The following is a 23,643-nucleotide window of genomic DNA, read 5'->3' on the forward strand; positions in this document are numbered from 1 at the left end:
AGTTCACTTGATTATATAATCATTAAATTTTATTTGTTTAATTTAATTGACTACTATTCCTACTATTTCTACTATTATATATGTATAATAAGTAATTAAATAATTAAATTATGCAGAGTAAACAGTTGCATGTGAAGAAGGAATACTAATACGACTACTAGTTGAGTATTGTGGTTGAGCTTTGACTTGCTTCTTTCTAAGTGGTACTGGACAGTCGTCATACATGTACTGTATCTTGTCTAGATCGATGGTGGTGATCAAGTGACCTTCCTCGGTTCCCATTCGATCGATGATTTCACCGGCTGGACCACAACACAACGAATTGCCACCTACTTCATAGGTTGGGTTCCAACATAATCCTCCTCTTGCTGAATTGACACCTACTGTATAAATCTGTCAATCATATTGGAAATAGAATTAGAATTAGAATTGGACGGATCAACTATATAGTTGGAGTAGAGTAGAGTTCAACTTACATAACTATCAAATGCTCTTGATCTAAACAACAGATCAAGCATGGTTTCAACATTATCACTATTGAAACAAATTGGATATAATACAAGTGAGCATTCTAAACAAGTTGATAGTAAGTAATTTAATTTTAATGTTAACATGTATAATGAAAATAATTCAAATACTTGATTGTTTGGAATTACTTACTATTTGAAGAATAATAGTCAGATAGTTCTGAATGACGAATATCATGACATATACCAACACCAATCTTTATACCTTTACCAAGATCGACGATACATGGTCTATCACCAGCGGTGAAATAGGAAGATTCTTGAAACCATAGCTTGGAATCGTAGAGGTACATCTTTCTAAACTTGTCAACGAGTCTACCATCTGGACCAAATATAAAGCTAGTGTTGTAGTATTTTGGTGGGGATACTGTGGAATCCCTCTCCATAATACTTCCACTTACAATATGGACAGAGTATTGTCTTGCCAATCCAGACAACATTTGTAAAGTTGGACCTTTACAATCATCCTCTTCAGCAGTTTGTTTATCATTCATATCACCTATCCAATTAAAGAATTCCTAAAAAAAATGTAAAGTGTATTAGTATTAATTGTATTTTGATTGGTATGGTATGTTTACACATACAGGAAGACCAATAACAAGTGGTTTCTTTGATTCATCATTACCAATTTGATGATACATATCATCAATCAATGATTTTGCCTTGTTAATATTTGTTTGTTTGCATCCAACAACCTTCATTTGGATCATTGCCACTTTATAAGATCTAATCTCTGATTCAAGAACAAAAGTTTCATCAACAGATGTATCTTTAATTTGTTTCATTTTAATATGATCCATTTCTTTTTTTTAAAATTATTGTTAATAATTAGTTAATTTATGGAAATTGTATGTATAGAAATAGTAGTAGTAGAGGGAGAAATCTAAAAATTAAATAATTATTTATTATTTTTGATTGAATATATTGATTGAAAGTATAGTACTATACTTTAAATAGTAAATGTAGGTTCATATTAACAAGTCGGAACGAATCAGTTGGTCAGTTTATTCCTTTCCAATAAATATATCTAATTTGGGAAATTTTAAATGATGACACCATATCAATTAATTGTATCATACCGTTGTCTATGCAAACAAATAAAACTAGTTCATCATGAATATCCACTACAACTTAACAAAAATGGAAATCTTAATTTTAAACAATATAAATTAATTGTAAGTTGAAGTCACTCGGAATCTACCTTGTTCAATATTACCATGATGAATGAGGGGGTAAAATCATATAGATATACGAAAGGAAATGAGTAAAATGAGGGGAGGGGGGTAAGAAAGTAGTTGGAGTGAATTGGGGTAAAAAATTAAATATAATATAATATTTGTGTTGTGTTAAAAAAAAAAAATGGATGGAATGGGATAATAAAGGAAATAAATTAAATAAAACATGTACAACATTTATTGGTATCTTTTTTTTTAACGCAAAAAATATATATATATATATATATTACATTTACTTATATTCTATTTCTATTATTATTTTGTAGTAATTCATTTAGAGATAATAAAAAAAGACAATGTAAATTTGAATCGGTCCATGGATGAAAAATAATGTACCAATAAATAAATAAATAAAATTGGTGATTTATTCGGAAGGTGGACTACGCGATGCGGTATGTGATGCTTCAGACAACTCTGAGGACAGAGTTAAATTATTAGTACTACTATCCAAACGTTGTTTGGATCTCATCTTTTTTAATTTTCCACCTCCGGCTTGTCCACTTCCAACTCCACCTCCGGTATCAACCGATGTGACTTGTTCTTTTGGTTTTTGAATTTGGTTGTAGGCATAGAGAATGGAGAGTGCGGGTACGACTTCGGTGACGATGAGTCCAACAAAACTAAATATCATGTTTTGAACCTCGGCAATGACCAGAATTAAAAAGAAGCCACAGTGCAAGACGAATCCGATACTACTGCACAACGTTACAATGTAGATACGCTTGTGTGTGGCGGATGAACCCGAGGTGGATCGCTTGACCATGAGGTAGATGTTGCCACCGAGGTAGATAAAGGCACCACCAATGATGAGTGAGATGAATGCCTGGATGACGGCATAGACAATCGAGACGATACGTTGGGGTGTGGTCTTGGACAGTGCCACCACCATACGACCACCACACTCGTTGCTAGGTGGGTCGGCAGCCGAGTACTGGAAGATGAGTACGATGGCAATGAACAAGAGGTAGAGGATGGCGTTGATGACGGCGATGATAGTACCAATACGACGCATAATATTGTCGTGACGCACCTTGGCAGAGATGACAATATACCAGAGCACTGTAATGATAGTGAATGCTGAAAAGTAGATAAAGGTGGGTAAAACAACCAAGATATAGTCGGCGACTGAACTAGACTCGAGACGACCCGATGGCAAGATGAAAAAGTATATGCAACGAATCACAATAAACAAAGTGATGGTAAAGGTGAGCATGTGCACCAGACGTAGTGGGTAGTGACGTACACCAAAGTAATGACTGTAGAGTACATATCCGAGTTGGAACATACCCCACAACCCGCAGAGCAAAAAGATGACTGCTAACGTGTAGATGAGTCCAGTGGTTGATTTGCTAAAGGGTGCGTATGCGGCTGTCTCCCAGTCACTTTGACGTGCCATGGCAAAGTAGGTAGAGGTGGATGACGCGGTGATGTTTTCCGCCACTTGTGCACACACCCACATTGCTCCAGTTTTGGGGTCGCGCTCAATCACTGCTTGCAAGCCCATGGGGACGAGGTAGCCGACTGTATCATTTTCCGAGGTCGAGACAACCTTGCTAAAGTCATAGATGGGGTAGTCGTCATTTTCCTTGACATCGCCACCCAGGCACAGACGGAATGAAGTGACACCGTTGGTGACGACTTTGATACCGTCCGACATGACAATACCAACGACTTGGTTGTTACGGTTACGCACGGCGAAGCCATCAGGCTTGGCATACGATACAAAGTTGGACGACAGTGTCTCAACTGCCGACGACTTGTAAATCTGACGAGACACTGATGAAATAATGACTGATGCACAGTAATATGGCACGGATGTCTTGTCAAAATGCAGTGCACCATAGGCAAATTCAAACACTGAATCTTCCTCTGAACAAGGTTTGGTTTCACCCAATACAACACTACTTGTTGTAAAGCATTCGCTGCCACCCGGACCCTCATCATTACACGCACATGTGATTGATTTAAGGTTCTCTTCAATACGTTCCATACGACACAATGAAGACGACCGCAAAAGATCCGATATACGTCCGAGATACGAGTAGTAGACGAGTGTACCGACCGTACGCAAATCCATCACCTTGGAGTAGTTACCAGTCTGCACAAACTTTGATTGTTGCCATGAGAGTTGTGTAGAGACACCAGGCGACCAATGACCAGGTGTCCATGTAAACTTGTTTGTCCATACGTTGTTGTTGGGTCCCGCCGCGCAGTCTGTGCACTCGCTCTCTGTCATTTGGTTGAATCGGTATCCAATCGCATCCTTGTACACTTGTACTGTACGGCATCCCATTTGCATCTCACAAAACTTTCTACTTGTTGCTGGCGCCCACCATGACCGTACCAGACCCGGATAGTTTAAGCAAGCAGCGCGCGAAAATATAGAGGGTACGTGTGGATAACATCCCATTGGCGAGTCATTCTGGGGGTTGATACTATCATAACATGACGGCACCAGAGACAAGTCGGTCGAGTTGGTTGCCTTGTGACCTGTGGGGTCTACACACTTGCCCAAACCAGGCAGATATAATTTGTTGTTGGTCGACTCTTGTGAAAAGTAGTAGCTGTCTGAACAACTACCTCCATTACTCTCGCACGATTCCTTGGTAGTGCAAGGGATTTCTCGAATTGAACATAGGTTGTTGATGGATGGACTGGTGCCAAATTGGATATAACAAGAGTCTGCTGAAAAGTTGGTGCAATCAACCCAATATAACGGGGCGAAACATGCTATCTTGGCAGCAACCACCTTGCAAACGCCTACTCGACTATCCCATGTTCCCAAAAACGAAGTGCATTGAGATTGGCCCCAACTCGGTTGAATACAATAGGCTTCAGAGTAACATTCATAGCCACAGTTGTGTGAGCAATTGCCTTGTTTGGCACAGTCAGAGTCTGACAAACCCAACACATAGGTTCCATTGGGGAGCAGACATGCCTGTTCATTGGTCGTGTTGCACAGAGTCTCTGATGTGATTTCTGTCACCTTGTGACACTCTCCATGCGAGTCACATGCACCACAAAACCCACTGGCGCTGTTACACGTCTGTGCGCATGTGGCATTATTGCATTCAGTTTTTGGGTCTGAATTACAGAACCCCATGCTATTACATTGTGCTTGTGTATTTGAGTAGGGTGTAAATGTATAGTCTGGGAAATAACCATCAAGACATACATCATGTTGTGGATTACACAATGTGTCTTGGCATTTTTGCTGTGGATAACATTTTGCAACTTCAACAGAAGCAGGCTTGTTTTCATATTTGTAGTAGGCACGATGGGCCAGTCCTCTGTAGTTGCAGTCGTTGGACGATGTCTTGGCGAGTAAGACGTCCACAAAATCGGGTGATTGGGGGTTGTCGGGCAATGAAAGCGTATTCTTGAGGTAGAATGTAGCCATGGTTGGTAGTTGCGCGACAATACACGTGGCGTAGAGACGGTCGAGTTGTGGAACGGGTGATTGGCATCGACGTGTGTACATGTTGCAAGAGGCACCTGGTAAAGTGCATGTAATCGTGTCATCCCTGTCACAATACTTTTCTATGTAGACGTGCTTGCAAAAATCGAGTGCATCCGATATATTCTTGCGGTACGACAAGAGATGGTCATTGTCGATTGTACAGTCACCTTCTTTAATATCGGTCAATGCCGAGTAATAATCTTTCAAGAGTGATTCGGTGCAGTCTGGAGACCCACACGTCTCTTTTACCTTGGCCTTGTCGGCATCTTTAAAAGTGGCAACTGTATAGCTGACGGGCTTGGGCACACAACATTGGAAGAATGCCTTTGTCTTGTTGCAGCACGGGTCTGTTGACCAGTCGGCCGTGCCAAACTCGTACTGACACTCTGTCGATGTACGCGAGATGTTTGTCGTCTCGATCAACGCCAACTGTCGTGCATCGTTGGAACATCCAACCCACACGTCTGACATGGTCTTGAGATCGATAGCAAACTGCAACGATGCAACCACTTGGAAGGACTGTGAGTCGTACAATTGACTCTGTATCATATTGATCGTGTTGATTAAATCGGTCAACGCTTCATAATCACAATTGGGTTGAACGACTGTGAACCGTGACAATCCTTCGAGTGGCGTACCACTACTATCCACCAACACATTATTAAACTCGATATATGACGATGAATACAATGTATCCCATGTATTATAGTTCTTTTCGTATTTGCCCTTGTATCCCAAAAGAAACGATGCTTGATAGGTCGCGTTTTTGGGACTGCTAGTGTCTATGTAATTGATCTCTTGGAAGAAATCATCTACCGACTCGGTCGAGAATATGTAGGGTAGTGGCCACAGCGGATTATTAACATCTCTAGGGAAGGTAGGACTGTATCCATTCTGTCCACTCCAATGACTAGACGGCGTATAACTGTTGGTAACAGGGTGATACAATCTCGATGTCCCATACAACGCAATACTTCCTCCCAGCACTGGAAAGTCTCTCGTCACTGACATTAATAATTTCTTTGGATACGATGTAACCATGATTGGATTACTACCAGATAGAGATTCCGTCGTATCCACAATCAAATAAATAAGTTTTTGAGAACCATTAAATTGACTCATTGTAAATGTTATAGATTCTGCATCTAAACAAAAAGTATTAATATTAATCTTTTTCTTTTTTCTTTTCCTTTTTTTCTTTTCTTACAAATGTTATTTAATATCCATTTAGCAGATGATCTTTGATTTCTTGAAGAAGTGGCTGAGTAATCTTCATATGCGTATATGGTCACAAAGGTGTTGTTGTAAAGTGGTGCAATGATGGTGTAGGAGCGTTGTGGAAGTGCTATAAACACAAAGTTATACGTAGAGCTCTGTGGAATGGTAACGACCAGACCGTCGGGGATACATGAAAATATACCGCTGCCACACGACATGTTGTAACTGCTAACCTTGCCGATTGGGTCACCGGTATGTGCGATAAATGTGAAATTGGCCATCGAAGTGACTGCTCTGATCGTGATGAAATAGGTGTTGGGTGTGTATCCTGGACCGTTTGGGCAGATAGTAAACGATGACTGACCATGTGGATCCTCTTTATATGTGCGTAGTGTAGTGTCCATTAAATCGGTGCTACTCTCTATCCAGTAGAACCCATCAATCTGCGATGTCATCACAGTTATACCGTGACATGTGCCAGGTGCCATTGTCTGCGCGTCACTCTTTAGACGCAACTGAAGCGGTACGGCAATAGACACTGCAAACGTGTATTGCGTGTTGAGTGAGACCGGTGTCCAAGTTGCACCCTGGCAATACGACCGAGTTGCGCCTGTCGCCGAGTCTGTGTATGTGGTTGGACAAGAGAATGATGGACACGAGCCGTTATTAACGACAGGCGAGCCACACTGCGCAACCGACGCATAGTCGCACGAGCAGTCGAGTGTATTCAAGGCCGGACATGTTGACTGATTAGTGCATGCACCTATAGGTTTGTACAAGTACAACTCCTTATCCAATGTCACATCCATCAAAGCATATGACACGTCGACACCAATTACATTGGCATCCTTTTTTGTGATTTGTGATGATTGAATTTGAAATGCCTCTACTAATACATGGTTATTGTTACTATAGTTGTTGTTAGGGTTACCGATGTTACCCAGTTCTCCAAATAACAAGAAGAAAAATACAAATATTACTACTAATCGTGGTAGTAGTATAGATGTTGTTGATTGGTTATAACCGACTGCTGATGCTGATGCTTTTGCTTTTGTTCCACCTGTATAACAAGTATATATCTAATATAATAGATTGATAGATTGATAGATAGAGGTAGGAGATAACAAGGTTGTTTGACAAGTTAACATATATATTAGTAAAAGATATAAATGAATGGATCAACCAATCATATGTCATTCTATTATGTTACATAATAGAGATAAGATATATTAATTGACCTGAAATGGGAGGTCAGAGGTGCGAGGATTATGAATCGTCACAGAACAAACATACATTTTTATTCATTATAATGAACGTGTGGGGGGTGGGGGTGTCAGTAAGTAGGTCGGCACAGATATCTGTGTGTGTGTGAAGTAAGATATTCTATATTCTGATGTTGATTGTTTTGCTTGATATTTGATATAAATTGAGTTATAATTCTTATAAGTTCATCTATTATTTATACTATTTATGTTCAACACTGGATCTGTTGTTGTTATAATACTGTGCGTTTTAAAAAGTGTAAAAAGAGGATAGAGAGAAGAGAAGATACAGAGAATCAAACACGCGGTGACACTTAAGATGGTTGGTTTGTGACCACAGTAAGGAGATAAATGTTTGAAAATCGTGATTGTCAACCAAAAAATAGAAATATCTGTATAAATTAAGAGCAGCTGATTAATCAAACGTTTGGTTGGGTTGGTTGGTACAACGTGGATCGGTTTCTTCTGTTCGTAGTGGGGTGCCCCATAAATTGGTTCATGCGCCGAATATAACAGAAAACTCGAGGTGCCTCTTGTTTTTTATTTTTGGCATGAGGTGGTTTTCATGAACTTCGAACGTTTCGTTTTCGAGTTGTGTGTTTGGTTCTCATCTGTAATCGATCTGATCCAAAAGCGTATGATGTGGGTACAAGTAGTTGTAGTTCTTTCTCTCTTTAAAACTAGGAGCTGTGCACAGCTAGCTAGCTAATATTATTATCATCACATGTCATTCATGCTAATACACCTAAAATTGATCCAATAGAATCACACTAGCCAAAGTAGGAGGTGTCTGTCTTGAGAAGAGTGTGGTGTCGTGAGTGGGTGTGTCATTATTAAAAGATTTTTCTTGTCTCTTATCTCTATCTCTTACTCTCACAAACACACAATTGAAAACACACACACACACGACCGGTCGACTAAACTAGACCATACTATATTACTACTACCACCTCTTAAATTTAGTTTGAAATATCTCAAAGACAGGTATGGGTTGTCAGTATTATTAATATTCTTATTATTATTTCTTGTCTTGTTTTTGTATTGTAATATTTTTTTTTATCATCCATCATCTAACCAAACCTATCATCTTCTTAAGAGATCCATCTGGCAATTGCCATACACATACGGACACAATTTCCTTTTCTTTATGGACGGCTTCTTATTCTTATTCTAGTTCCTGCTTTATTCATATTTAGCATACCAATATTAGCAGTACTACTTCTACCATCGATCCTATCCTATCCAACTGCTAAACACACACTCTCTATAAATATTAACTATTCTCTTTTCTATTTTTTATAATCATTTGATCATCATCATCAATTTATCAACATCCAAAATCTTTACTTTAATTAAATATTTATAAATTCCTATGTATTTATAAATATATATACTCTTATATACGTATAAATATATCTCTTTATCTCTCTCTTTACCTCGCAAGAAGATCTTCATTAACATCTTGGAATTAACACTATAGTTTTTTTTCGTTGGCGTTTTCCTTTTTTTTCTTTTTTTTTTTTAATTTTTACGCTGATTTGCAGCTGAAATCCCAAAACACACAAACAGACAACTTTTCGTTTTTTGTTTTACTTTTACCCTTCCTTCATTCTACACTACTTCTTTTTTTCTACTCTATTTGGTTAACTCTTGATATATCATTTTTATATATCATATCGACCGATCAGTTTGTTTGTTTGTTTGTTGTTTGTAACACTAACAAATAATATCATTTTTATTTTATATATCACTACATTAGTTAACTAATATATTTATATATATATATTAATATATAGCAAAACAACACAAAATAGTAGTAGAGAATGATGTCATCAGTATTAAATCAATGTTTGATGTCTACAGCAGCATCATCTATGTTATTACAACAAGTTGGAAAGACTGCTGTTGCTGCTGCATCTGCATCATCGATTAGCAGATGTCCCTTTTTACACAACAAAGTAGAATCATCATCATCATCATCGTCACAATCATCATACTTTAGCACTCATAGTGCTACTGCTCAACAAACCGTTGAAAAGAATTCTGTCCCAGAGACACATCCAACTACACTGACTCCACAAAACGCAAAGGATTTCTTTGACAAGTGTCCATTTGCCGGTGTTGTAGAGGAAGGAATCAAGCAAAACGTATGTATTACACTCTTGTGCCATTAAACTCTCTACTCTGTTCAATACTTTTGACTACAGTACATTAACGTAAATGTCATCGTTCTCTTCTCTATACAGACTGAGATGGGATTGGAAGTATTGTCTACTTTAATGGCCTCTCCACAACAACAACAACAAGAGAGCAGAGACGACCTTTTGGTAAAGGAGATGATAGAGTCGACCGAGCTAAAGAGAAAGGAAATGCTTTTACAACAACAACACGACGACCAATACACCACTCCAACACCATACGACAACAAGTTCCAATCGGTTATTGACGGACTCAAAACCGAAGGAAGATACAGAGTGTTTACGACCATCCAACGTCAAGTGGGTCAATTCCCATACGCTAAAAAGTTTAACAATGTCGATTACGATCATTATCAACATGAACAACAAGAGGATCAAAAAGTCAACAATGAATACTCTAGACTTGGTGGAATCAATCTGCTAAAGACTGAGGAGTTGGATGTCGAGTTGCAAGAAGAGAGTGCTACTCAAGGTGACGTGGCGGTATGGTGCAGCAACGATTACTTGGGTATGGGACAACACCGCGTTGTTATTGACGCCATGACAGCATCCATTAGAAAGATGGGTGCTGGATCAGGTGGCACCCGTAACATTAGTGGAACAACCTCTGAACACGTGCGTCTTGAGCACGAGCTCGCCGATCTACACAAAAAGGACCGTGCACTCGTCTTTGGCAGCTGCTATGTCGCCAACGTCAACACCATCACCTCGTTGGCGTCGGCATTGCCTGACATGGTCATTTTCAGTGATGCCAAGAATCACGCATCGCTCATTGAGGGTATTCGTAACTCGCGTGTCGAGAAGCACGTGTTCCGTCACAACGATGTTGCACATCTCGAGCAGCTGTTGCAGTCAGTCGACGCTAACCGTCCCAAGCTCATCATTTTTGAGTCGGTCTACAGTATGGACGGCACGGTCGCTCCCATCGACGACATTTGCACGGTTGCCAAGCGTCACAATGCACTCACCTTTATCGACGAAGTGCATGCTGTCGGTCTCTATGGTGACCACGGTGCCGGTGTGTGCGAGCGTGATGGGTTAATGGACCGCGTCGACATTGTCTCTGGTACCCTCGGTAAAGCATTTGGTGTCTATGGTGGCTACATTGCCTCGTCGGCCCGTCTCATTGATCTTGTGCGTTGTCTTTCGCCCGGGTTCATCTTTACCACCTCTCTTCCACCCGCTATTGTCGCAGGTGCCTGTGCATCAGTATCCTACCTCAAAAAGAGTAAGCGCGAAAGAGACATGCACAAATCACAAACCAACAGCCTCAAACAAGCTCTTCGTAATGCCAATCTCCCTCTCCTCGAGACTGCCTCGCACATTGTCCCCCTCATTGTCGGTGACAGTGCCCGATGCAAGCAAATGAGTGACTATCTCATGGCCAAGCATCGCATCTACGTCCAGCCAATCAACTACCCAACCGTGCCAAAGGGTACCGAGAGATTCCGTCTCACTCCCTCACCCGTTCACAACGAAACGGCCATCAAGCACTTGGTCTCTAGCATGGTTGACTGTTGGAAGAAATTTGGACTAACCTTTACCGCCACCACCAACAACTAAGGGCATCTCGGAAATAACCAGTTATTTTTTGGTTGCAATCAATATCAGCAACCCAAAACAACAACATCATTTATTAATAATAACAAGAAAAAGAAATAATTTTAAATCTAAAAGAAAAAAGAAAAAGAAAAAGAAAGAGGCCCAAACTATCATAATAATCAAATAAAATTAAATTAAATCTATTCCAATACTATACCATTGCCTTTTAATATTTAATATTATCGTTGGACTATAAAGTTGTAAAGAGGAATATATTACTATTAAACATTAATTAAATGTTTACATACCTAGATGAGTTGTGGATTGTAACTTTAACTGAGGAGGGTTAATACTATTCAACACGTTGAGCTTTATCAAGGTATTCTAACAATTTATACATTAATAAAGTCCAACATATTAAATAATATTAACCTCCTAGTCTTGATTGGTTTATTCACTTGCATGCTTCGATAGATACCATTTCTGAAATTATTTAAATAAAGATAAAAATATAGTTATTATGTATTTTTTTCAACATATTGTAGAATGGCTAACAAGTTGTCTAGAACTTTGGAGCCTGGTACAGCCTTTTTCAGGGACTGGAGGAATGGCCTGGCAGTATTTTCAATATTGGCCAGCTTCTTCCATTGCTCAGTTGCTGACATACAAAGAGTTTCGGGACAGTCAGAATTCCGCTGCCAAACACAAGATCTTCTCGGCTTGCAGCTGGATTATCCAAAGACCAAAATGAGGTTGGATATATACTTTTTTCATTGCAATTGGATACCCATACCGATCGGAACAAAAGATAGATCTATGGTGCCACTACTCTAAAAGAATCAATCACCATATTCAAGTATGATTGAGACCAAGGTTTTTTCCACAAGAACTAGATGACGTTCAAGTTGGACTCGTCATTCTCGTGGCAACGTCAGATAGTCTTTGTTACGTCCTACATCATTTTGTCTGAATACAAAAATCTACCATCAACAATTTGATTGTCAAATGATCATTTTAGTAGACTTGTCTCTCGAGACTTGCGGACTTTGCAGACATTGTCAGAACCTGACCTCCAAATTTAATAGAGAAAGCATCATTTGAAATAATATGGCTTTTAGTTACTTCTCTTACTCATTCCACTCTCCTTGATTCGTCCTTTCCGTTGTCAAGTATCTTGTACTTGTCAGAGACAGTTTAAAGTTAGAGTTCGTCTCCCCAGGGTTACAACCTTGCTGCTGGGAGCCTCTTTCTTTGATGGTAGGAGGAGCATCTGGTAGTACAGAATTGGTGTCTTCTTCCTATTGCTCCTCTATCTCTTCATCAGCATCCTCCTTTTTCTTGTACCTTTGTTGGTCTATCAGTGATAGGTGTATCAGGAATGATGTGTAAGAGTAAGACCTGTATGGCCCTCTAATGGCTGTGAATATATAAACTGGTTTATCAGAGTATGAATATCTAGATATATATATATATATCATCTCTTTAGTATAATATCATGAACAATGAAGATACCTTCAGTATCCTATGTACTACTCTTTGCAAACATAACAAAAGCCAACTGATCATGAGTAGTTCCTCATCCATGGAAAACCATCTACCAGCGTGATACCTTGGTATGCTTTATCTCCTAACAATAAACGGGAGTAGTGGATCGCATGTATATATATATATATATATATATATCTTCAAATAAATAAATACTTGACAATTTTGAATCTATCCAATACTATACTAAAATATTTCTTTACTATGACTAGAGAGTCTCTGTACAGAGGCAGATATTAATATTAAACTTTAATTTAAATGTTTACTTACCAACGTTGAGTTGTTGAGTTGTGGATTGGGGAGGGTTAATATTATTCAACACGTTGAGCTTTGTTAAAGTACCCTAACAATTTATACATTAATCAAATCCAACGTATTAAATAATATTAACCTCCTAGTCTTGTCTGGTTTATTTACTTCCTCGGTATCATTGGCTCCATTGCTGAATTTATGTTTGTTGCTGTTGCTGTTGCTGATGCTGCTGCTGCTGCTGCTGTTGTTGTTGTACTGGTTGGTTGAGTTGAATCATTAGTATTATTATTATTAATATTATTATTAATATTACTATCTATTTCATCTTCTTCTATGTGTGTTTGGGGTGTATAACTGTAATTATTAATTGGTTGTGAGTTATTATGATCTGTGTCGTATCCATCGATATGTTGTTGTTGTTGTTGTTGTTGGAATGGCAGAGGTATATGGGAAAATCATTCCAAAGATCTTGGATATAATCAATTCAAAATTCCATATCGTAAAAGTAGTTTAATTTGAAGGAGGGATAAAAGTAGTATATTCCAATGGTCGTCTGTATCTTCGTAAACGTCCACGTGGAGTAAATTACCGTGAATATCCAAATGTTTAGTTGATTTTGTGTGTGATTTCATTGCATCTTGGTCAAGTATGCATCCACATTGGATACAACAACCGTAGTGCACAATACCATATGATACAAGAGTTCGTTGCAACTGTTGATTTGATAATCACAACCTTCGAACTTGCTGCATCGAACCAATGACATTGCAATGTAATTAGAGAAAGAGTGTGTAATATTAAATAGGGAGAATAATGTAAGAGAGAGGGAAAGAGTGTGTAAAATTAATTAGAATAATGAATGTTTAAATCGATTCTTTATAGCTTTGTTTTGAAATGATAACACTGAAACCAAAGGTGAACAAGTAGTGGTGAGGGTCGAATAGTGGTGATCACTTTTCAATGTTCACCATACAATGGTGGTTACACAAATAAATAATAATTAGAGGGTTGATGGGTGGTCATGGTTCAATCTCTGTGAAATATTATCCTATTTTGGATTCCCACTCTTTATCATACCAATGATGATGGTCGACTTAGAGTGTTTGATGATTTATTTCCAAGGAAATAAATATATTTAGTTTTTATTTTAAATATATATCGTTTGTAATTAAAATACATACTTGATTTTGTTCGAATTAAAATCAATCAATATATTATCTATATAAAATGATTTTTTATGAATCTACCTACAAAAGCATAGTTATGTGTGATAGAATAAGATTATGTTCAGTTTAGATTATCGGTAGAAAGATGTAGATAAAATAAGCGTTGCCTTTATTGATAATAATATTGGTTATTTATAGTTGATTGTTTAGATGGCATCTTGGATGAGCATTTGGTTAAAGTTGTAGTAAACGTCAGAATAAAAGATGAAACGACAATGTGTAAAGGTTAAATAGCTAAATAGGTAATAGGGTTTTACTGACGTGTGGTGTGTTGTGTGTTGAGTGGCTAGAGGCTAAAGCCAGAAGAGGTGATAGTTAATATGATGTATTAGGACATAGACATTGTCGAATATATATTAAAACGAGTTGATGGCTATGTGCATAATTTTATATTTGTTTATTTCTTTTTAGAACCTGGAGCAGGTTTCTTTTTTCTTGCATTTTCATTTTCTTGTATCTTTGTTTGTAATTTGGCATGTGTTTTTGTTTCTTTTTGTACACCATTTGCATAGGCATCGAACCAGTCTTGTCTGGCCTTTACCTTGGCTCTATCACCGCATCCATGGATTTCATAGAGTGCGTGCATGTTGCAATACTTTCTTTTACAAAATTCACAGATACGACCCAATAAAACTACATTATTTTTACAAGATTTAATTCCACATACTGTTATATCGATTGGTGCTACATCCAAACTATTAAATTGTTCAAGTAATTCATCTCCAATATCTTTTTTTGGTTGGGTTGTTGTTGCTTTCTTTGGTTTCTTTGTTGTTGCTGGTTTTTTAGGGGATTGTTTTTTTGGTGCAGCAAGAGGTTGATTTGGTTTAGTTGTAGTCTTGGTTTTAGTTTCCAACTTTTCTTCTTCTTCTTCTTCATTTTCATCATCTTTTTCATCATCACCAACAACCATTTCTTCTTCCTCTTCTTCTTCTTCTTTTTTAACTTGTTCAGGTTCTTTTTGTTTTACCTTTTCAATATTAATGGTTGATGTTGATTTTTTATCCTTTGATTTTTTGGTTAAAGTTATTTGTCTTTGTTCACCTTCACCAATACTTTCATGACCAAGTTTATATTTATCTGCCAATTCATGAACCAACATTCTTTGATAAGAGGTAAGGGTAGGTGGAAGTGAATAGACAGTGTTGGACGATTTGATAAATTGTTGAATCATTGCATCGAGTGACGCAATTTCCTTTTTCTTTTTCTCTTCATTTTCCACCTCTAGTTCTTGTTTTGATTTGTTTTGGTCTTTCTTTTTTGCCATCTTTTTTTCCTTTTTCAACTCTGCAATTGATTTCTTTTGTTTGGCTTGTAGTGCAAGCTTTTGACTTGTATTGTTTCGGTCACTTTTCTTTTCATTGTCCCATTCCTCTTCGTCGGATGAAACCAAAACAAACTCTTGTCCGGTATTACTCATATCGTCCAAATCACCAGCACTATACTCTAAAGCAGATCGAACCAATCCAGTTTCCCTACAGTAATCTACCATTCTCTTGAGGAATGGGTACGATGAGATGGTAAGACAATCGGCGACAATGACAACCTGTCTTCTTGCTCTTGTTATGGCTACATTGGTTCTACGATCCTCTTTGAGGAAACCAACATTGTGTGGTGGAGGATTGGAACGAACCATGGAAATGATAATCACCTCCTTTTCACGACCTTGGAAACCGTCGACTGTTCCAATCTCTATTTGTTTTGATTCAATGACTGCTTTGAGACATTTTACCTGTCCATTGTACGGTGAGATAATACCAATGTTGCTCTCGAGCACTCCATGCTGCAACAGTTTTTTGACGTACGTCGCAACAACTCTAGCCTCTCCAATATTACTTTTACTCTGGTCTACACCTATTTCATCCTCCATTGACTCTTCCATATCACATCCAGACGTGTCAATGAGAACGATGGGACATGTCGTAGTGGGTGTTGTTTTGATCTTTTCCGGATTCAATCCTTGTAGCAAGTGACTGGCAACTGATTCGTCGGCATGCATTTCACTGTTGTAAAACTCTTTTGACGACCAGTTCATGATCGACTGATTCATACGGTACTGGATAGACAAGAGTCTCGATATCTTGTCGCCATAGATTCTAATGAGACGTTCAAACAACGTCACTGAAAGACCGTCTTTGGCAGCATCGTCGGAATGGATGGTAGGAGGGAGTTGCTGATGATCACCGGCCAATACAAGACGACGACCCTTTCGAATAGCAATCCAACACGATGCTTCCAATGCTTGACCAGCCTCATCAATCACCACAATATCAAAATCGTGATGACGAAGTGAATAGTCTGCAGCACCTGTGCAAGTTGACAATACAACCTTTGAGTTTTTAATGACCTGTTCTACAAGCACCACTTCTCTTGAACGAAGATCCTTTCGCAAATCTTTGATGGTCGATCCAATAACACGACGACGGTCACGATCCGTTCCCTTTGACTTTGTTTCTTTCAAGAGGTCAGCAATCTCCTTTCTCAGTCCTCTGACAACCTCTGCCTCTTCAGAGTTTTTAGTCTTGTGGTCCAAAGTGTACTTGCTCAATCCTTCCATAATACGTGCTGGATGACCAACACGAGTAGGATTGATACCATTAACAGCAATCAGCTTCTCCAACATATTGTCAACTGCCAAATTTGATGGTGCACATGCCAAAACGCGTTGTCCTCTACGAACACACTGTACAATAAATTCAACGACAGTCGTTGTCTTTCCAGTTCCTGGTGGACCGTGAATAAGTGCAATATCACTACTTCCCAATGCAAATTCAACTGCTTTAATTTGTGTTTGATTTAATTTTGATGTAATTGGTTTCAATGTTGTATTATTATTATTGTTATTGTTTTCTGAACTACTAGTATAAGTAGCACTTTGATGAGGTTCAGCACCATTAAATACAACATCTAATATTCTAGAACTAACTTGATTTGTAATGGTTGTACCACCACCACTGCCAGATGCAATACGGTCACTTCTTAGCGACTCTAATGCTTCACGCATCTTTCTATATGTTACATCATTTGATAGTTTATCGATTGCAAATACAAAACTCTCCCAATCGGCCATCAACTCTTCATCATATTCATCAAATGATATTGTAATACGAAATCTATCAACTCTATATACAACACCAGATGATAATGATTGTCCTGGTTTTGATTTGGTTGTTCTAATACCAACAATGTCACCTAAAGATATTCAAGTTAATAAATCAAGTCTGATCAGTTATCAGTCATTATTCAAAGTTTTAAACATACCAGGAGTAAATCTATGAGGAGGTAAATATTCATCTTGTACGGCAGATACCAATTTAACAAGACATCTTCCACCTAGACCAGTACTGATTGAATTGAGTTTCAACTTTCTTATACATATTCCTTTGAGTTCAAGTTCACGATTTGAAAGTGTCGATTGAAGATGTACCGATTCATTTACTTCACTCTCTTTTTCAATATCCAACAATGACAATGTCTTTGTAATAAAACTATCTTTTGGTATTATACTAAATATTGATGATGATGTTGTAGTTGTTGTAGTTGTTGTAGTTGTAGTTGATGAAGTTGATGTCATGACTGAATGAATGGAAGAGGGGGAAAAGAGATAATACCTTTTGTATCTCTCTACCAAATGTGAATGATGAATAGTCGTCTGGTCAAAGAGAGAGGTATTAAATCTTTGAAATTCATTAACCCAATAAACTTTCAAGAAAAAAGTCGTAATGCTTTGTTTGGTGTATTTAATTTTAAATAAAATATCTATCTATCTCAACAACTAACTATTATCACATCTCACTTGTTACTTCTTAATTAAACTAACTTACAACTTTTGAAAAAAAAGAATAAAACCAAACTACTCTTTAGTAATAATAATAATAATTCACTAATCTTTGATTACTCCTCTCACCAAAGTAAGATTAAAAACAAAAAAATCATTTTATTTGCTTGCAAACATAGAGAGATGACATTGCAGCTGCGTACTCTATCAGTCTCACAATTTTAATACTTTATTCAAAAGAGAGAAGATAGATAGATAGAATTAATCATTCATCATTACGATCAACGTCATATTATTATTAGAAAGAGAGAGAGAGAGATTATTAATCACTTGTTGATTTTTTGTTTAGAAAGAAGAAGAAGAAGTAAAGTAGTCAACATTAGTCTTTAGTTATCAATCGAATCAAATCACGTGTCTCATACAATAGACAATATATATATATATCTATCGAATTGATTAATCGCAATTAATTTGATTCAAAGTATCAATCAATCAATCGTGGCTTCTACATCATTTGCAAGCTCTACACTTTCTAGTACATTTCAATTACAACCAACACCTGCAGGACTGATACCATCGGCATTGTCTCTGTTGGTACCATCAGCATTTGCAAAGCCACTATCATCGTTTCTTGCAACCACCAAGACCAAGTCTGTTTCTAGTGTACTATTAGTAAGCTTGGGTGCTGGATTTGGTATTGGACTATTACTATTTGTAGCAAAGAAACATCAAAGACGTCTACAACAAGAAGAAATCAACAACAGCAACAACCCACTATTGAAAATTAAACCAGTCATCGTACCTGCAATGAACGGAGGAACTAGTGGATCATCATCTTCATCGTCGACAACTACTACCACCTATAACGATGGTGGTATTTACAATTATCTTGGTATGTCTCAAAACACACAAATCAACAATCATTACAACTAAACCATTACAACTAATCATCTCATCCATCATCTGTTGCTTTAGTTAAATTCTTTTATAAAAATGCAATACATCAAGATCCAGTAGAAGAAACTAGAAAATTCTATCATGACTTTTTTGGAAAATATGGAAACAATCATCCAAACTTTAGAGATTCTTCATACAATGAAGCTGTACAATTTGCAAAGAGCCGTTTTAAAATATTATTAATCTATGTACATTCTGAAAAACATCCTGATGCTCAATCATTTTGTCAGTATGTATAAAATAGAAATAGAAAGATAGATAGATAGATAGATAGAAAGATAGATAGTTGAAATTATCATATGACTAAATTAATTTGTTTCTTTTATTTTATCTTTTTAGGGAAGTATTATTTACAGATTCATTTACAAGTTATATTAATGAAAATTTTGTTATTTGGGCATGTGATGTAAATCAATGCAATGGATTAAAGATTGCCAATTCATTAGAGGCAACGACCTATCCCTACATTGCAATGTTGTGTTGCAACAATGTGGAAGGTATTTCAAATGGATCGAGTGTGATGAGATTAGAGGCACTCCAAGGAGCAACCATCACTGCCGACAATATTGTATCACTATTGACAAATGCAGCATCTGCCTATGAACCATCATTGGTAACATGCAGAATCGATCATGAAGAACGTGAAGCCGACAGATTGATTAGAATGACACAAGACGAGGAATACAACGAATCATTGGCACGTGACCAAGAAAAAGCAAGATTGGCTCAAGAAGCTGAAATGAGGAGACAAGAGGAAGAAGAGAGAGAAGCAAAGGAGCAAGAAGAGAGACTCGAGGCAGAGGCAGCCCTACAGAATAAAAAGGACTTGCTCAGAGAAAGATTCCTTGTCGAACCAAAGACTGGCGCCATCACACGTCTGGCAATTAGATTGGTCGATGGTTCTAGGGTACAAAGAAACTTTTTAGAAACTGATACCATTCAAACTGTTTTGGATTTTGTTGATTCTAGAATTGAAGAACCAATTGAAACTTATGTTTTAAATACAAATTATCCAAAGTAAATATATATATATATATAATAACAAAACAAAATATATATATATTCTAAATTAATTAATTTTCCCTTTCTTTTTGTAGGAGTAAATTAACAAATCCCCAAAACACTTTACAAGAATTGAAATTGGTTCCAGATGGTTCTTTATTTATTAGTGAAAAATAGAATAGGATAAATATAATATAATATAATATTATAATATAATATTATAATATAATATATTATAAACAAATTATAATTATAATTGTTGTTGTTTTAATAGATCAAAAAAAAAAGAAATTCATGAAAATAAAAAGGTAATAATAAATTAAAATTAAAATAATAATATTATTATTATTTCATAATTCGTAGTAGCTAGCTGCAAGATCTCACCAATCTTTGCTTCTGTTGGTTTTGAAAAAAACACGAAAAAAAATAAAATAAAAAAGAAAATTCTTCTTGTCCCATTTCCCTCCTCCCAAAACAGCTGATCGGAATTGTTGTTGCCCTCATTAAACACTCTTCGTCTCAACACAACACATAATTATTAGTTAATTTTAATAGAGAGTTAATTTTAATAAGAACACATCAAAGTAATAAATAAATAAATAATAAATAATAAATATAAGTGAGTATCAAGATAATGTGACACTATAGATAAATCGATCAGGTCACGGCATGTGACATATCTATCTATCTATCTATCCCCTACAATATATATACATACAATTTCAAAAGCGATACACCATACATCATGTATACTCTATTTGGATTGTGTAGTTCCTCAAGTCAAACTTTCATACATACAATCAATCGATTAGCATTTGCAGTTAATTTTAATTATACAAACAAAACAAGAAGCAAAGAAAACAGTGGTGGAATGTTCACCCCTATTTTTTGCGATTGCTAGTGCACTGTCTGTTAGACCATAATACACACAAAATACACACCACACACGCACAACTGGCTACAAAATCAATCAGAGGAGAGGTAGAAAGAAGAATCTTTCTTGCTGTCACTACTACACTATAAATCGTTATTATCTTTCCAACAACTACCATTATTATTATTATTATTTTAATAGAAAATCACAACCTTTCCAACAACTCTTTATATAAATATATTTCTATTTCTATTTCTATTTCTATTTATTTTGTTTGTTTAATAGTTCCAATTATTATTCTTTAAATCCAAATATCTAGATAGATTAGATAGATAGAGAGATAGATAGATATTTAAAGTCAATCAAACCAATCATATTAATCATTTATTTATTAAACAGTTTTAAAAAGTTTAAAAGAGATAATCAACAATCAATAATAATTTAAAAAATGGCATTTGATTCAAACGAAAACAATAACAATAATAACAATAATAATAATAATAATAATGTTCAACAACAACAACAACAACCACAACAACCACAACAATCAAATGAATCCATGTCCTATCAAAACCAAGGATATCAAGTAGCACCACAAACCTACCAATACCTTTCATTGGGACCAAACCAATACCCAACCTACACCATCAATGGTCAACAATATGTAGCTGTCCAACACCCAGGATACTATGTTCAACCAACTGCAACCACTCCCATCATTGCTCAAAGCACCTCATGTAAAAAGAGACCATACTTTAATGCCGAAGACACCGTCGGTGCCCTCATCGTATTGGTCTGTGGTTTCTTCCTTCCATGTGTTTGGCTCGCCGGTATTTTGTAAGTCACAAATATATAATTATATATATAATATACTTAGTCATGTGTTTAACTAATTCTTCTTTTTATATTTATTTAGCTTCTTCCGTTCCAAAAACTCAGCAGCACGTGCAATTGGAATTGTTTCAACTACATTGTTCTTGGTACTTGCTATTCTCGTTACTTCAATGCTCATCTATATTGTTCTTTTACCAGCCAACTATTCCGATTCATCGGCATCTTCATCTGATTCCTCATCCTATTCAGGTTCATCCTATTCATCGGATTCATCATCCTATGGCACCTCTGGATCTGGTTCAGGTTCATCATGGGCATCTTCATCTTATTGGTAAATAATAATAATAATAATAATTATTATTATTACAATAACTACAAAATAGCGACGTTTTATATTACATTACATTCCTTTACCTTCTATCCTTCTATCCTCCCCTCCATCCTCCTCTCTACTTCCAATCCATTTGTTTAAATCCATCGTATATAGATATTTTATTTCCAACAATACACACACATCACCCTTTTGCTTTAATTAACTACGCCAAATAATAATAATATCATAGTTAATGCTCCCCACCTCCCCTTCCCTCCTTTCCTTTGCTTTCTTTCATCATTTTTAATCATCAAAGTAATACCAATACCAAGATAATATAATAATAATCAACAAGAAATAATAAATTGTATATTTCCATTTTTTTAAAAAAAATAATCAAGGAGGACCGGATCATGACACGACAGTATATGATATCATCTCCAGTTCCATGTCTGACAATATTCATTGATGAATGGTGGTGATAAAGTTACCAAACAACTAACTAAACTATCGAGTCGCTTTGTTGAAACTTTATTGATTGTCAAGAATGTCAATACCAAATTGGATGAATTGTTATGGACCAAAAACTTGAGAAATAGAGAAATAGAGTTAATGCATATGATCGTGGTTATAAAGATTAGATTAGGGTAGTATATGTACTCGTGTCTTTTGGGGGTACTCCTACAGGACCTGATGGTGGCGATGGTAGTTGAACTGGACCTCCACCAGGTGTTGGTTTTTTACCATGGGCTCCATCGGTTTTGTCAAATTTGAAAATTCCCATTATCTTGTTGTTTCTCTAGAGAATGATGTTTAAACTTATAATAATAATAATAATGTTAAATGATGTTATAATGCTACAAATAATGATACAAATAATGAAAGAATTTAAAGAAACACATCATCGTCAAAGATGCAAAGGTTGAAAAGATATTTTTGTTCATGGAATGGTTCAGATTTTTTTGCCTCTTACATCACTCCGCTTCAAACGTGAAACGATCCCAAAATCTTCGGAATATTCAATTCAATATGAAAGAAATCCCCTCTTGGACAAGGATTAAATAATTATAACCATTAACAAATAAAAAAATTAGAAGGTAGGTGGCGCACTCGACTCGACTTTCCTCGAGTAGACTAGTTCCGTTAAGGTGATGTGAATTGAATTCTAAAAGTATCAACTTGATCAATAAAATATATACTTTTTTTAATTTATATAAAGATTGATTGAATTCAATTAATTAATATTGAGGGATATCTATCCTAAATGGTAAAGACTATGAATGAAAAAAAAAAAAATAGATATCAACAAATAATTCTATAATTCTATAATCTACTATCATAAATATAAATGATTAACTTAAACTTACAACCATCTTTAGAAGGTCCCTTTGGAGGGGGAGGGGGAGTAGGTCCTCCTCCA

At 36.5% G+C, this 23,643-nt stretch overlaps 8 protein-coding genes across 8 annotated transcripts; 3 read left to right on the forward strand and 5 right to left on the reverse strand.

The window, feature by feature from the left end:
• Nucleotides 1-108: 108 nt before the first annotated feature.
• Nucleotides 109-1,327, reverse strand: DFA_06111 (uncharacterized protein; the record flags this gene model as incomplete). Its single annotated transcript, XM_004361767.1, has 4 exons — nucleotides 109-393; nucleotides 477-571; nucleotides 661-1,045; nucleotides 1,112-1,327. The coding sequence occupies 4 exons, from the start codon at nucleotides 1,325-1,327 to the stop codon at nucleotides 109-111; spliced, it is 981 nt and encodes a 326-aa protein (XP_004361824.1).
• A 799-nt stretch (nucleotides 1,328-2,126) lies between these two features.
• DFA_06112 (uncharacterized protein) lies at nucleotides 2,127-7,745 on the reverse strand (the record flags this gene model as incomplete). The annotated part of the gene is made up of 3 exons (XM_004361768.1): nucleotides 2,127-6,367; nucleotides 6,430-7,519; nucleotides 7,734-7,745. The coding sequence occupies 3 exons, from the start codon at nucleotides 7,743-7,745 to the stop codon at nucleotides 2,127-2,129; spliced, it is 5,343 nt and encodes a 1,780-aa protein (XP_004361825.1).
• Nucleotides 7,746-9,528: 1,783 nt separating this feature from the next.
• Nucleotides 9,529-11,463, forward strand: hemA (5-aminolevulinate synthase; the record flags this gene model as incomplete). Its single annotated transcript, XM_004361769.1, has 2 exons — nucleotides 9,529-9,849; nucleotides 9,949-11,463. The coding sequence occupies 2 exons, from the start codon at nucleotides 9,529-9,531 to the stop codon at nucleotides 11,461-11,463; spliced, it is 1,836 nt and encodes a 611-aa protein (XP_004361826.1).
• A 1,277-nt stretch (nucleotides 11,464-12,740) lies between these two features.
• Nucleotides 12,741-13,871, reverse strand: DFA_06114 (uncharacterized protein; the record flags this gene model as incomplete). The annotated part of the gene is made up of 5 exons (XM_004361770.1): nucleotides 12,741-12,897; nucleotides 13,144-13,168; nucleotides 13,191-13,234; nucleotides 13,405-13,570; nucleotides 13,829-13,871. The coding sequence occupies 5 exons, from the start codon at nucleotides 13,869-13,871 to the stop codon at nucleotides 12,741-12,743; spliced, it is 435 nt and encodes a 144-aa protein (XP_004361827.1).
• A 991-nt stretch (nucleotides 13,872-14,862) lies between these two features.
• On the reverse strand, nucleotides 14,863-18,039 carry DFA_06115 (AN1-type zinc finger-containing protein; the record flags this gene model as incomplete). Its single annotated transcript, XM_004361771.1, has 2 exons — nucleotides 14,863-17,657; nucleotides 17,727-18,039. 2 exons carry the CDS (start codon nucleotides 18,037-18,039, stop codon nucleotides 14,863-14,865), a joined length of 3,108 nt encoding a protein of 1,035 aa, XP_004361828.1.
• A 66-nt stretch (nucleotides 18,040-18,105) lies between these two features.
• Nucleotides 18,106-21,125, forward strand: DFA_06116 (UAS domain-containing protein; the record flags this gene model as incomplete). Its single annotated transcript, XM_004361772.1, has 7 exons — nucleotides 18,106-18,201; nucleotides 18,593-18,612; nucleotides 18,726-19,135; nucleotides 19,219-19,429; nucleotides 19,540-20,217; nucleotides 20,758-20,786; nucleotides 21,052-21,125. 7 exons carry the CDS (start codon nucleotides 18,106-18,108, stop codon nucleotides 21,123-21,125), a joined length of 1,518 nt encoding a protein of 505 aa, XP_004361829.1.
• Nucleotides 21,126-21,524: 399 nt separating this feature from the next.
• DFA_06117 (uncharacterized protein) lies at nucleotides 21,525-22,245 on the forward strand (the record flags this gene model as incomplete). Its single annotated transcript, XM_004361773.1, has 2 exons — nucleotides 21,525-21,913; nucleotides 21,993-22,245. The coding sequence occupies 2 exons, from the start codon at nucleotides 21,525-21,527 to the stop codon at nucleotides 22,243-22,245; spliced, it is 642 nt and encodes a 213-aa protein (XP_004361830.1).
• A 615-nt stretch (nucleotides 22,246-22,860) lies between these two features.
• On the reverse strand, nucleotides 22,861-23,007 carry DFA_06118 (uncharacterized protein; the record flags this gene model as incomplete). Its single annotated transcript, XM_004361774.1, has 1 exon — nucleotides 22,861-23,007. One exon carries the CDS (start codon nucleotides 23,005-23,007, stop codon nucleotides 22,861-22,863), a length of 147 nt encoding a protein of 48 aa, XP_004361831.1.
• Nucleotides 23,008-23,643: the final 636 nt, after the last annotated feature.

Source organism: Cavenderia fasciculata (assembly GCF_000203815.1).
Source record: "Cavenderia fasciculata unplaced genomic scaffold Scf_Dfasci-G-p-12c09.r1-3, whole genome shotgun sequence".
In the NCBI taxonomy this organism is placed as follows: Eukaryota; Evosea; class Eumycetozoa; order Acytosteliales; family Cavenderiaceae; genus Cavenderia; species Cavenderia fasciculata.